Source organism: Callorhinchus milii, unplaced genomic scaffold, assembly GCF_018977255.1.
Source record: "Callorhinchus milii isolate IMCB2004 unplaced genomic scaffold, IMCB_Cmil_1.0 Scaffold3, whole genome shotgun sequence".
In the NCBI taxonomy this organism is placed as follows: domain Eukaryota; kingdom Metazoa; phylum Chordata; class Chondrichthyes; order Chimaeriformes; family Callorhinchidae; genus Callorhinchus; species Callorhinchus milii.
This window is the reverse complement of record NW_024704744.1, coordinates 86,497,119-86,510,840: the sequence shown is the minus strand read 5'-3', so window position 1 is coordinate 86,510,840 and position 13,722 is coordinate 86,497,119. Positions and strand designations below refer to the sequence as shown.

The window sequence follows — 13,722 nt, the reverse complement described above, 5'->3', positions numbered from 1 at the left end:
CTAGTTTTCCCTTATCATAGTTTTATTATAGTTAAATTATTGCATTGTTAATGATTAATAAAAATTGAGGGGTTATATGGGACGACATCTTCCATTTATGTAAGCTACCTGATTTTCCGACTACATCAAGGCACAGGAGGTTATCTCGCAACCTGCCTTGTATTCTGCAACAACTTAATGGTCACATGCACAGCACATGTTTAAAAATGTATTCCTCTTGGTTCCCATTAGCCGTCCTTGGCACTGCAAAAGTCAAAATGCAGCTAAAATTACATGCACTAGGTGGAGTTATGTCCAATGCTTAATGGAAAGAAATGCTAAATGTTACACTGAATGAACCATGTCAGTTGCATGTTAACCATGCATGTTATCTCAAGACACTTAAACTTTATTGGATGATCATTGTGAGTGTAGTTGCGTGGAAAAGGTGCAGCAAAGAACGTTAATCCAATAACACAAATCATTCCATTGTATGTACCCACTGTCTTAACATGAAATCAAGAAATGTTTTAATGCTTGAATAGTCACCTACCAATGGTTCATCATACAGATGGCGGGGGAAAAACAATATTTTGCACAATCTAACCATCAAGGGACAGACGGGAATTTCTCAATAAGTGAAATTCAAAGAAACACTGAATCAACCTTTTCTTCACCAATCTCATGGTGAAAATTATATTAATGGGGGGGTACATTGAAGATAGCTTGTGGGAAATTGGATTGGTTAGATGCACTGGTGTTTTTTTCACTCCTACCTGAAATTATTGCCAATGGAGTCTAAAATGTAATATTCACAAAGTAGCAGCTGTGTTTTGCTCATCAGTCTTTTTTTCTGCATTTACGGAAGCGGGTTCAAAATTCGCAAAGTGTGAAATCTAATATTCACAATCACAAGTCACAAGCGGGAATTCACAAACATGATATTTGTGGATATCTTATTTTAGATCTCCTGAGTAAAACCTGTACGGCAGCATCCTGTAAGCTGTGGAGGGTCATTTTTTAAGGATTATCTTGTGAAAATGACAAGAGATGATGACTTTAGAAGACAGATTAAGTCTGCTCTATACATGATGATTTTAATGTTGATAAGTTTGGTGTACCTTTTCAGGTAAATAGGTTTTAAATCCAATTATTAATCTTTAAGCATTGCCTTATTCATAGTTATGTCTAAACCAAACACTCCGTGAGTTTTAGACCATTACTAGTTAAATAAGTGACCATCCTATTGCTGAGATGGTGGTGCTGGAGTGGTGGTGGTAGTGGGGGAGGGGTGGGGTTGGTCATTGGCGTTTTGTATAGAATGAACCAAATGTTGTGATACTTTCACACTCAAGTAACAAATGGCATCGATCTGAGGTATTGTATGCCAATGTGTTGCTTGTTATCAATGAAGAACAAACCCTTTTCTTGTAGCTGCACAAAAAAGTGACAATCAAACTCAAACCTCACTTGACTGTAATATGATCAAAGATATGTGCTTCCTAAGCTCCTCCGAAACAGTCAATTTAATTCCCCTCCTTTCACCCTTACAGATTGTTTTTAGGAAGATCAGTGATGTGAAGCGGGAAGAGGAGGAGAGGATGAGGAGAAAGAATGAAGCCCCACTCAACCTGCCTCCCGACCATCCCGTACGGAGGCTTTTCCAGAGGTTTAGGCAGCAGAAGGAAGCCCGTATAGCGGCCGAGAAATTCAAGGATGATGATGTGGAGAAAGGCACTGTGACCTCTGAGAGCCTTGAGCCAGATGTTGCAGCAATGACCAGTGTAGTTACAGTAACTGAAAGTCCTGCAACACCAATCCCTTCACAGGTTGTTAGACCCTCAACATCTGGTGTGTCAGACCAAGCTAAACTGCAGGCTCCAACTTCCGAAAACTTTGTCGTTGTGAAACTCTCGGGGGAGTCCAGTAAAAGGAAGGGCTGGTCTAAATTTAAGGAATCTGTTACAAAAACAGAAGAATGGAATAAAGTGTCAAAGGCAGAATCCATGGAAACCTTACCCGAAAGAACTAAAACACATGAAGAGACCTCGCTGAGAAAAACAGACTCGTGTGACAGTGGCATTACAAAAAGTGATTTGAGATTAGACAATGCTGGAGAAACTCGGAGCCCCCAGGACAGAAGCCCTGTGCTGACAGAGGCCAAGCACTCATTTTATCCAATTCCTGAGCAGACCCTTCAAGCCACCATAATGGAAGTAAAAAATGAGCTGAAACAGGACATAAAGACCCTGAATAACAAAATCACTAGTGTTGAAAAGCAACTTTCTGAAATACTGAGGATATTAAATGCAAGGAGACCTACAGATTCACCAGATGACATATTTGAAATATCAAGGCCAAGTACCCCAGACTCTGACAAGGAGGACCTCCAGTTCTAGCTGGGCCAGCCTTTGCGTTTAAAACTACTGTAAACTATACTGGGAAAATTCAGGTGTCATTGCTAAATACAGTGCTGAGTTTAAGGCTGAGCTATCCAGGGTGCTGAAGTCAAGTGATAGAGCGGGGATTACTATGACATGCTTGATTTCTGAGCAGCAGATGCTGTTTTTTTCTTGGAAAAGTGTGTACCATCACTCCTAGAATAGAAGGCGTAAGGAAGATACTTTTTTTTTCAATCTGATTTATTGATACTCATAATTTTGATCAGACACTCAAAGAGAAATTAAACTATATTAAAATTAACTGTAACTTTGACATGTAGGCCTGTTGTGTAATTTCACTGAAGGCACATACAATACCACACTGTTACTTGGGATCAGATTAGATGTAGGACTCCTTATTCAATGCCTACTGTCTGTATTGTCAACTGTTCTACTGGTGTAACCAAAGGAAGTCATAGGGCTTTTTTACAAGACATATACTGTAGCTGTTTAGACTCTATTGTTTGCAACAATTATGTTGATTTCTGCTTCATTTTAAATCTTGTGGAGAGTAATGCATGGAACTTTGTGATCTTACAGAGGGAACACTTCATTTTATTTTATGAATTGCTAAACATTAAGTCTTTGACAGCTGAATATGGTAGCTACAGAAGTTAATAATAAGCACTGTTTTCTTTTTTTTGTTGCAGATTTTAACTGACTGTGAACTATTCAACTGCTTCATGTTAATCCTAACCTATTGCTTCTTTGTTGTCATTTTAAACCTCATCGATCACAGTCCCCGGGTTCTGAGTTTACAGAGCTGAAGCTTCAAAGATGAACATTTAATTGCAGTTTTAGAACATAAAATGAATGACAAGTTTGTTTGCTTTGACTGTCCTGCCTTATCCCCCTGCAGTTTTCTCACAAGTTACTTACTTTAGAGATGCTGCAGGATCTGGGCATTATGATTGCAGTGTAGCATTCTGTTTGATGCCATTGGTCATAGTACAAGGTGAATAGGGTTTATATGAGTTTTTTGTGTACTTACATGGTTTCACCATAAATCTAGATGAGTGTGAACAGCAGCTTCTTTGAAAACCAAGGGCTGACTGAACATATCGTTTCCAAAGGGGAGCTCTGGAGACATCCATTCAGTATCAGAATAAAGCAGAATTGTCTAGTCTTAAGGTTCTGCTGCAACATACCAATGGCTTGATTTCATGTGTTCAGGCAGAAAAAGTTTTATGGACCATCCTTGATGTGAAAGCTGGAAAATAATACTGTTACACATTCACGATAATATACCTCAGTTCAAAGAGGAAACACGCTCAGTAAAAACTTAAGCAATGCCCACATTTTCTGAAATCTACTTGTTTTTTCTGAATTTGATTCCCATTCCAGGTTGGAATGTGAACTACATTTTAAATAGTTTAAACCGTAACCTATTCCAACTATGAATACGATAATGTAAAACTGCAAGGTCCTTTACCCCCAAAATACATGCAGTGTAATTCCTTCCATTGAGACTTAGAGAGATTCCAGGGAGTCGGTCATTCGGGGGAATGATGTAATAAATTTAGTGGCTTAATCAATTGTTATCAGGTGGCACACTAAATAACCCTAAAATCCATGTTAAACACAGTTCAATTATTTCCATGTTATTTTTCTACAGTAACCTTTGTTCATCGGTCCGAGATGAATTGCATCCTCTTCAGAGGCTATTGCCATTGCATATGAATATGTGAAACTTCATAAGAGGAAAACTTGGAAGAGAAGCTTAATTTTTATATGTTTTAAACAATTGCTCTTGTGTATTTTTTACAGTTCAGTACAACAAATTACTTCATTACCTAAAACCATGCATCCAAACTGATTTCCATTGTCTTGAAAGTAGTCAGCCAGTGCAGCAAAATGTTGAGACTTTCCCAGGTGATTAAGTATATTGAACTTGCTGCTGTAAACGTTGATCCTACACACTTTCAGCAATGTTGACACAGTCACCAAACAATATAATTGTATTCAGGTTGAGTGCCAGTAAGACCCAGAACAGCCATAGGAATTGGAGCTTTTGAATTAAAATAGCATTTGCAGGTGTAAAGTGATGTATTATGGACTGAGATATTGAAATGGGAAACCTTGATGGTCAAATAAAAAAAGCTTCAGACTTGGGAGACTAAGTTCAAGGTTAAAACCTTTAAAAAATTGTTGGGAAAAGGCATTTTACTAACAAAAACAGATATCAGTCATTGTTTCAAGTGGCTGGGCATAATTCTACTTTAAAGAATATCAGTTTTGAATGAGGCAATTTATAGGAGCTTTTTGCATGAAACTGCAAACTGCATTAAGACACCAACATGCACAGAAGGTGTGTGCTTCACTTGTTTCCTTCCCTGTTAAAGGCGGCTTACACTTTGGTTTCAATCTATTGCTATCATTTTTTTCACTGCTGTAATAATGCACATACTCCTGTGAGCATGAAGTCTGAAACAGTAAGGAACTATTTTTGTGGTCAGCAAAAACCTTAAGCTGCCAGTAGTGGCATCTGCATCAATTTTGTAACTTTAAAGTAAAAAATCAATGAAATATAATTTATGCACATCATATATATTAATATATTCCTGTAATAAAAATAAACTAAAGAAGCACAAATTGTTTGATTTGTAAAGATGTGTAAACTTTATTTATAATAAAACATTTTATACATATCTTACTTTTTTTTAGCATTTATGTTTAAATTGACGAACTATTCATTATTTGCATGTTCAAATGAAACACATTCTCACTTTTCAGATGCATTTGTCTATTTTTTTATTCTTGGGGTGCTTTTGCACCAAGGTGATTAAGACAACAGTTATGTGTTTCAATATTTAGATTGCAAAATACCATGTGGTGAAGCAAGGTGTCGATGTACCTTCTGGTCCTTGATATAAACAGAAACCACAATGATGGAAGGAAAAAAAGGGTCACTTCCTTCTATTCAAAGTTATAGAAAAGGAGGGTGGGGGGTGCTGAAGAGTGATTAAATTTTAATTTGTAGATGGATTCAAGCCCACAACACAAAGCTCAGTGCAGCATCAAATGACCAACATGTGTTATGTACAGTGATCGTTAACTCTCTGAACGCCCTGCTTGAATTTCCTAGTTCTGGTGTGATCTCAATAGATATCACTGCCATGTTTACAATTTACCATTCACGGCTCACACTTGCTGATTTGATATGGATTTTTATTTTAAGTAGAATGATGAATGTGAGAGGAAGGGAAATTATACTGTTGCATCAATTTAGGCAGAGAAAGATTTCTGAGCACTTTGTTCGCACAATGTTCCACATATGCGTGTTCCCTGTGTTTGGCATAGAGTGTTTCTTTTTCCACAGAGAACACCACTCACCTAATCCTGGAAAATACTAGATGAGGTTGCCAAGAGCCAAGTCTTGGATGCACCAAAGTGTGCATTGGGACATGGTGGAGTTCAACTACAAACCGCAAGCTTTCTGCTGCTTGTCTAGCTATGATTATTCACCCTGTTAGATCTTTGACTTGCAGGCTTAATAGGAACAGAGTGGAGTTGTGATTGAAGCGTTTTGTGACAACGCATGGCGGGATTTTTACATTGAATGGTACCAAATGCAAAGTACCAGTGCCCAATGAGCATTTTCGTTTGCAGGGAGCTTAAAACTCACCCAAAAAAATTTGAATGCACCAAAACAATTCACATAAATGGCAAAAGTGAATATCACTGAAACACCTGGTGAGAACCATCAAAAGGCAGACTTCAAAGAGATATATTTAAGGTCAGTGGTATCCATTGGTTCAAAGGCAGCCAGCAATCATTTTTCAGAATGATATTTTCTGAAATCATAAACATAAAATTATTGTTTCCTCAGTAAGAACCATTCAAGTGGCCTTTGAATATAGCTGCGACCAAATCAACATTTGCAAGAGTCAATGAATCATAAGATTGAGTCCCATCCTTCAGATGAGATGATAAAACTTGATCTGCCTGATCAGGTGGACTCTTAATTTGAAAGAGAAACAGGTTTCTCGCAGTGTCCTTATGAATAACCCCTCGATTAATTTGTCATTCATTCATGGCTGTCTATGGGACATTGCTGTATGAAAAATTGGCTGTTATGTTTACCCATAAAATTCACAGTCACTACAATTTACAGTAAATCATGCGATTCATTTTGAGACATCTTCTCAATGTGAAAGGCACTGTATTGAATGTAAGCTTTTTATCTCCCAATTTTTCTTAATACAACAACTGCGAAAGCAACAATAAGAATCATAGGATAAAACAGATAAACATGAAATTGCACTTATATAACGCCTTTCACTTAGGAGAACGTCTGAAAGCACTTCACTAAGTGGGAGATGGGGAAGGAGTGGGGATAGAAATGCCCAAAGGCTCAGTCGAAGGTATAGTTTTTAGAAGGGTTTTGAAAATAAATAAGGCTGGTGTGATGCAGAGCGATGTTGAAACAGTTCTTGAGCAGGTACAAAGTGTGTGAAAACTCAGAACAACAGAGAGAAGGATGGAGGGAGGGCAGAACAGGCCCAGGCAAGATCTGGAGGAATGAGAAAGTGCTGGGCTGGTGTTTTGAAAGATTTACTTTGTTATATAGTATTAGTCTATTTTTAAGTGGTGTCAACGCTTGTTTTTCAGTCTCCTCCACTTATTTGATTGCTGTGGATTGCTCCTTTCAAGTGGCTCTACTGATCTCTGACATTTTCTCCTGTAAATGGTACTGCATCTATCAATAAATGTTCACCTTTTTCTGTACCTCATTATGAGTATATTCACCTCATCCAAATTTTCCTACTGCCTTCCTCTCGTTACCGCTCCTGATCTGTGCACCCCACCCTTTATCTTTCTCTCTAATTGTACCGCTGCTCACCCACCCAATGTCTTCCCATTCACTGTCCTGTGAATATTGGACTGACATCATGTCTTCCCTGACCCCAACTATGAAGAGAAACAGAAAAGTGTGCTTAGTGCCTGAATAAGAATGAAGAGAAAGTGTGCAGGGAGATGGTATTTGAGAGACAGAGGAAGATTAAGTCTTGTTTTAATTTAATACTGATTTATCATGCTGGCAGAAACTGATCTTGAGAGGTTTAGGTGGATTCCCAGAGCCTCTTTGGGATTAAGTAATCAGACTTTCTTTGATTTATCAACTGATCTATTCAGTGCAGTCGAGCTACATTAATCTCTAGTTACATGAAGAAGCCATCGTGTCAAATTAACTCCATCCCAGAGTCCTTTGACTCAGCACTTCCTTTGCTTTCTTCGAGATCTGACACTACATCTTCCTCTTTCACCGTGCTTCCGGCCATCTTTTTGCTCCTCAATCCACCCCCTCAGCTCCCAACCCTAGCTCAGGTGTCAATCCTAGACTATCTGGCTCCTAGACTATCTAGCACCCTCTTAACTTGAAAGGCGTGAAAAATGTTAATTTGGGTTGTTTTGGACAGTACTGTAAATTAGCATATACCAAAGCACTGGATCAAATGCTGGACCTCCCTACCTAATGCCATTGCCTCCAGGACGGAAGTAGTTTAAAGAGCAGGTATATCCCAACCTTGTCAGGATAACCAGTGATGGGCAATAAACACTGGCCCTGCCAGCATCACCCACATCATGAGGGGAATAAAAAAATAGAAAAAAAAACTTTATCTAAAAAAACCAGCAAATTGCACCTCTAAGTAGAATGCAATCTCAATTTTTAATTTAAAGATAATCAAAACAGCCTTAAACCCAATGCAGGTCACAAAGCAGCCTGGCATCTTCAGCAATACGTGGTAATATGAATATACTTTATTGAAGAAATACAACATATTTGGGAGATAGCCACACTTTCTCAGTACAAATCACCAAACACAGTAATTTTTAAATGTATAAAAAAGAAGGCATTTACGAATATTTCTGTTCAACAGAGAATACTAACCTTAAAGTAGATAGTTATTGATTGAAGATCTATTTCTGCACTCGATCAATCTCGATTCCTGTATGGGCGTAACAGTAGAAATATCCTAGAACAGCTAAGGTTACCCATGGCCACCCTGTAACACAAAGCAAAAAAAACCATTGTGTTTAAACTAAGGGATCAAACTCTGCAGATTGTCTGTATTTGACTTTGAAGTAAATTCTCCTAAACAGTCTCGGAATCTGCTTAACCCTCTCAGTAATTGATCTGCTCTATTATCTTTATTAGCTTTTAACCAAATTGGAGCAAAGTATTAATTCAGATAATCTTCCCATATTTAGTTTTTTGTCTTGAATATAAAATGCTTCTTGTTTAAATATTTTTTTTGACAATGTTTGGGCTGCTTCTTTGATTTCTAAAATTGATCAATATTGTAACCCACTGCTCTAACCACTCTCTTCACTCAGCTAATACAGGCTTGCTGCATGAACCTCAACCCCTCCGAGCCACCATTGGTGGCCATGCTTTAATAATAATAATAATAATCCTTGCATTTGATATAGCGCTTTTCACGTCGGGAGGACGTCCCAAAGCGCTTCACAGAACACACTGTAAAGTGAATTGACTGTATATTTGTGGGCAAACGCGGCAGCCAATTGCGCACAGCAATGTCCCACAAACAGTCGTAGATTGAAAATGATCAATTTATTATTGTTTTGGGTTTTTGGAGGGATTATTATTAGGCGTGTGGAGTAAGGAAACTTGCCCAAGGTTTCGCCCTGCCTGGAATTGAACTCAGGTCTCTCGCTTGCAAAGCGAGTGCTCTAACCACTGAGCTACAGGACTCCACATGCTTTCAGACACAATCGCCCTAAACTCTGGAACTCCCTGCTTCAATCCCTCTGCCTTGCCCCCCTCTTCAATGATGTTTATGGTCACCTCCCTCTCACCCTTGCTTGTTGAGCTGTAGCTCAGTGGTTAGAGCATTATTTCAGATTTCCAGCATCTGCAGTATTTTGAGTATTTTTTTAGACAGACATTGTCATTTTATTAATACAGAAAATAGATTACCTGTGTTTGCAGTTTTCCTTTATTAATGTGGATTTATTAATGTGGAAGTGCCACAATATAATGCTGGAGTCCTGTAGCTCAGTGGTTAGAGCACTCGATTTGCAAGCGAGAGACCTGAGTTCAATTCCAGGCAGGGCGAAACCTTGGGCAAGTTTCCTTACTCCACACGCCTAATAATAATCCCTCCAAAACCAAAAACAATAATAAATTGGTCATTTTCAATCTACGACTGTTTGTGGGGCATTGCTGTGCGCAATTGGCTGCTGCGTTCGCCCACAAATATACAGTCAATTCACTTTACAGTGTGTTCTGTGAAGCGCTTTGGGACGTCCTCCCGACGTGAAAAGCGCTATATCAAATGCAAGGATTATTATTATAATACTGTGGCAGATAATGCTTCACATTACCATTGGAAGCAGCCAGCAGTGACCTCCCATTGCATGATACACCATACAGCATACACCATTGTTACTTAGTTCAAAGGAAATGCTTCATCCTCTAATACAATCAATTGCATGTTCTATACTTCAGCCTCCTTTAACTAAAGCCAGCCATGGACCCAATGTCATATCTGCCACTTAAAGGCCATATGTCACATCAAGTGTCGCTTCCTTGGAGTAATGAGACATTGCATCACAATCACATCTTCCACAGGCAACTCACATTTACACTGCAGATGTCTTACTTCTCTCTTTGGTGGCTTGCAAGGTGACACTAAGGCTTAATATACCCTTCAGTACATGTTAAACAAGACAGACAATGTACCTGCCACCTGATAATTGGGACGCCAAGGAGGAATATGTCACAGTCTCAAGAAGATGTGACACATATCTCCTATTTAAGGCTGGTCAGATAATTCTCAAGTGGCAAAGTCACATATAAGCTATGGTCAACTTCAGGATAAAGAGTTTTTTTTCAATATCCTGTTACATTTGATATATGTGTAAAACATCTTTTGCATACAGTATCTGGCTCAAACTTCCACCTAGTCTTGGCCTGTAACCCTGTTTTGTTTTGCGATTTAAGATCCTTTTACGATTTAAGATAGAATGGAATTGTGGAAAATTCTTGAATTACGTTCTTGAATTGTTTGGAAATCAATTCTGAAGCTCCAGAATGCTGATAAAAAACAATTCCTTCCACATAGCATTATATTCCAGTCAGGAATTCTGGTCAAACTTGAACGACACTGCCACAATAAAATGCAATACTATGAGTCGCACCTTGTACAGCATTATAATAATATAATAATAATCCTTGCATTTGATATAGCACCTTATCATGTATTTGAGATGTCTCAAAGCGTTTCACTGTTAAGTGAATTGACTGTATATTCACTTGTATATTTTTTATACCTTGTGGGCAAAACACAGCAGCCAATTGCGCACAGCAGTGTCCCACAAACAGTCATGGATTGAGTGACCAAATTATTATTGTTTTTTTAAGAGATGATTACCCCAGAAAAAGCGATCCACCAATCGAATAACAACCGGGTTCCTACTTACTACTAGGTGAATAGAGGCGTGTGGAGCAAGGAAACTTGCCCTGCGTTTCGCCTGCCGGGAATCTAACCCAGGTCCTCTTGCTTACGAGGCAACTGCTCTAACCACCAAGTACAGGATGATGTTCTTGTTAATCTAACAGACACCACCCCCTCTTCCCGCCCACAACCCATACCTCACACACACTTCCCTGCTCGCGTCTCACCAGCCATGCACCAACTTGCTTCCAGCTGAAGTGCTTTGAGTTGGTGATTCTACCTGAAAGGCACTTCAAAGCACTAATTAGAATCAAAGACTGGGAAGCCTTATAATTTATTCCTGGTTTGGCTTTTGGGAGCTCTTGTGCGTTGAGTCAGGATTTTACACTGCTGTGTTGAGGATAAATTCCACTTGCCTCCAAGCTGTAATTAGCATTTTGGTTGTAAATGTATTTGGAGATTTGCAATGGTCCTATTTTCTGAAAGTGAGCACACCTCATTGTAACGCAAACCATAGAATTTAAACAAGCTAACATTTCTGTGTTTTCAATACATTGAATCTAACCGGAATTACAGGAGTAAAATACCCTGTCACACTTTTGACTTCTGTAGTATTGCATCTTCATGATCTAGCCTGAAGAAAGCGGTCCTTTTTCTGGATTTACCAACCTGGATGCAGTCCTATTGCCTCAAACTGTTCACTGTGATAGGATGTCGGACCACAAATGGATAACAAGACATCTACCACAACACGTTTACATTTATATAGAGCCTTTAATATCGGGATGTCTTGGAAGAGCTTCAGAGAGCTGGCTCTGAGCTGGGGGTGACTGAGGAAGGAGGGAGTCGAAAAGGATAAAAAGTTCTTAACGCGGGCGAGAGGGTGGGGAGGCGAGGTAGTGGGATCGGGATGGAGTTCACCCAATGAACTCCACCCAATGGAGGGGTGTAGGACTGAAAGAGACATTGGATAAAAAGTAAGTAACCAGGAATGAAGAAAGGTTTTCGTTGAATCTCTCTAATTCTGCTTCGTAATATTAAACCCCCGGAGACTAATCTGTGATACTAACTAACAGGATTCCTTAATAAGCATTCCATATTGTTCCAATGGAGATTCCTTCCTGTAACGAGGATTGAGGTAGGTAGGTCAGTGAGGAGGGTGAAGCTGGATGAAAGTATGTATGAGACTAACACCTGGATTGTGGGTGAGACAGTGGCGGAGGCAGGCAATGTTGCTGAGGTGGAACAAAGAGGACTTAGTCAAGGCTTAAAGGAGAGCTGAGGGTCTGTCAGTAACATATTCAGGAGATGGCCGGAGCCATTCCATTTCTGCCTGTTCAAGCAGCAAGATTTGCAAACAGATTAGCTGCATGCATTCTGCTGTTAGTTTGAATCCGGAGTCTCAGCTGCAGAGAATAGTATCCTTTAAGAACATAAGAACATAAGAACATAAGAATTAGGAGCAGGAGTAGGCGATTCGGCCCTTCGTGCCTGCTCCGCCATTCAATAAGATCATGGCTGATCTTCTGACCTAACTCTGATTACCTGCCCTATCCCCATATCCCCTAATCCCTCTATTTTTCAAGAATCTATCAGTCTCAGCCTTGAAAATGTTCAAGGACTGAGCATCTACAGCCTTCTGGGTTAGTGAATTCCATAAGTTCACTACCCTCTGAGTGAAGAAATGTTTCCTCAACTCTGTTCTAAGAGGCTGACCCTTAATTTTAAGACTGTGACCCCTGGTTATAGATTCTCCTACCAGGGGAAACAGTCCCTCTGTGTCTACTTTATCCAGCCCTTTAAGAATCTTATAAGTTTCAATAAGATCCCCCTAATTCTTCTGTACTCTAGAGAATACAGCCCTAGTTTATTCAGCCTATCCTCATAGGTCAGTCCCCTCATCCCAGGAACTAACCGAGTGAATCTACGCTGCACCCCCTCTAGGGCAAGTATGTCTTTTTTTAAATAAGGAGACCAAAATTGCACACAATACTCTAGGTGCGGTCTCACCAAAGCCCTGTACAGTTGCAGCAAGACTTCCCTACTCTTATATTCTAAACCGTTCGCCTTCTTAGTTGCTTGCTGCACCTGCAAACTAACTTTTTGGGACTGGTGTACAAGGACACCCAAATCCCTTTGAATACTAACTCTATCTAACTTCTCCCCTTCCAGAAAATAATCTGTTCTTTTATTCTTGCTACCTAGGTGAATAATTTCACACTTGCTAACATTGAATTCCATCTGCCACCTACTTGCCCACTCCCCGAGCCTATCTATATCTTGTTGCAATCTTTTTGCATCATCCTGAGAGCTCACTCTGCTACCTAGTTTAGTATCATCCGCGAATTTAGACACATTACATTCAATGTCCTCGTCCAGATCATTGATGTAAATGGTAAATAGCTGAGGCCCAAGCACTGATCCTTGTGGCACTCCACTAGTTACATCCTGCCAATTCGAGAATGATCCGTTTATCACTACTCTCTGCTTTCTACCCGATAGCCACTCTTCTATCCATGTTAATATTTTCCCATTAATCCCGTGGGCCTTGATCTTGAGTAACAGCCTTTTGTGTGGCACCTTGTCAAATGCCTTCCTAAAATCCAAATCTACCACATCTACTGGTTCCCCCTTATCCAACCTGCTGGATACATCCTCAAAAAATTCTAAAAGGTTAGTCAAGCATGATTTCCCTTACAGAATCATTTTACAGAATAAAATGCCTCAGATGGTGAACAGAGATGGCCCCTCACTCCCTTCATTCTCTTAATTGAAGAGGATGTACAGATACATTAACTCCAAGGTAGATTCAATTTCCACACCTTGGATATGATAAATAAATGACTTTAATCTAGTTTGTGATACTGTCAAGAATCTTG

General features: G+C 39.4%; 2 protein-coding genes across 2 annotated transcripts in view; one reads left to right on the top strand and one right to left on the bottom strand.

The window, feature by feature from the left end:
• Window positions 1–2,698, top strand: part of kcnh1a (potassium voltage-gated channel, subfamily H (eag-related), member 1a) — a 127,672-nt gene extending 124,974 nt beyond the window's left edge. Inside the window, exon 11 of the mRNA XM_007892479.2 lies at window positions 1,533–2,698. Within this exon, the coding sequence (XP_007890670.1) occupies window positions 1,533–2,378 (846 nt within the window). The 3' untranslated portion in view covers window positions 2,379–2,698. The remainder of the gene's footprint in view (window positions 1–1,532) is intronic.
• A 2,379-nt stretch (window positions 2,699–5,077) lies between these two features.
• hhat (hedgehog acyltransferase) overlaps window positions 5,078–13,722 on the bottom strand; it is a 107,882-nt gene continuing 99,237 nt past the window's right edge. The window contains exons 11-12 of the mRNA XM_007892478.2: window positions 8,314–8,428; window positions 5,078–6,214 (exon numbers count right to left, since the gene is read on the bottom strand). Coding sequence (XP_007890669.1) covers window positions 8,343–8,428 — 86 coding nt within the window. The 3' untranslated portion in view covers window positions 5,078–6,214; window positions 8,314–8,342. The remainder of the gene's footprint in view (window positions 6,215–8,313; window positions 8,429–13,722) is intronic.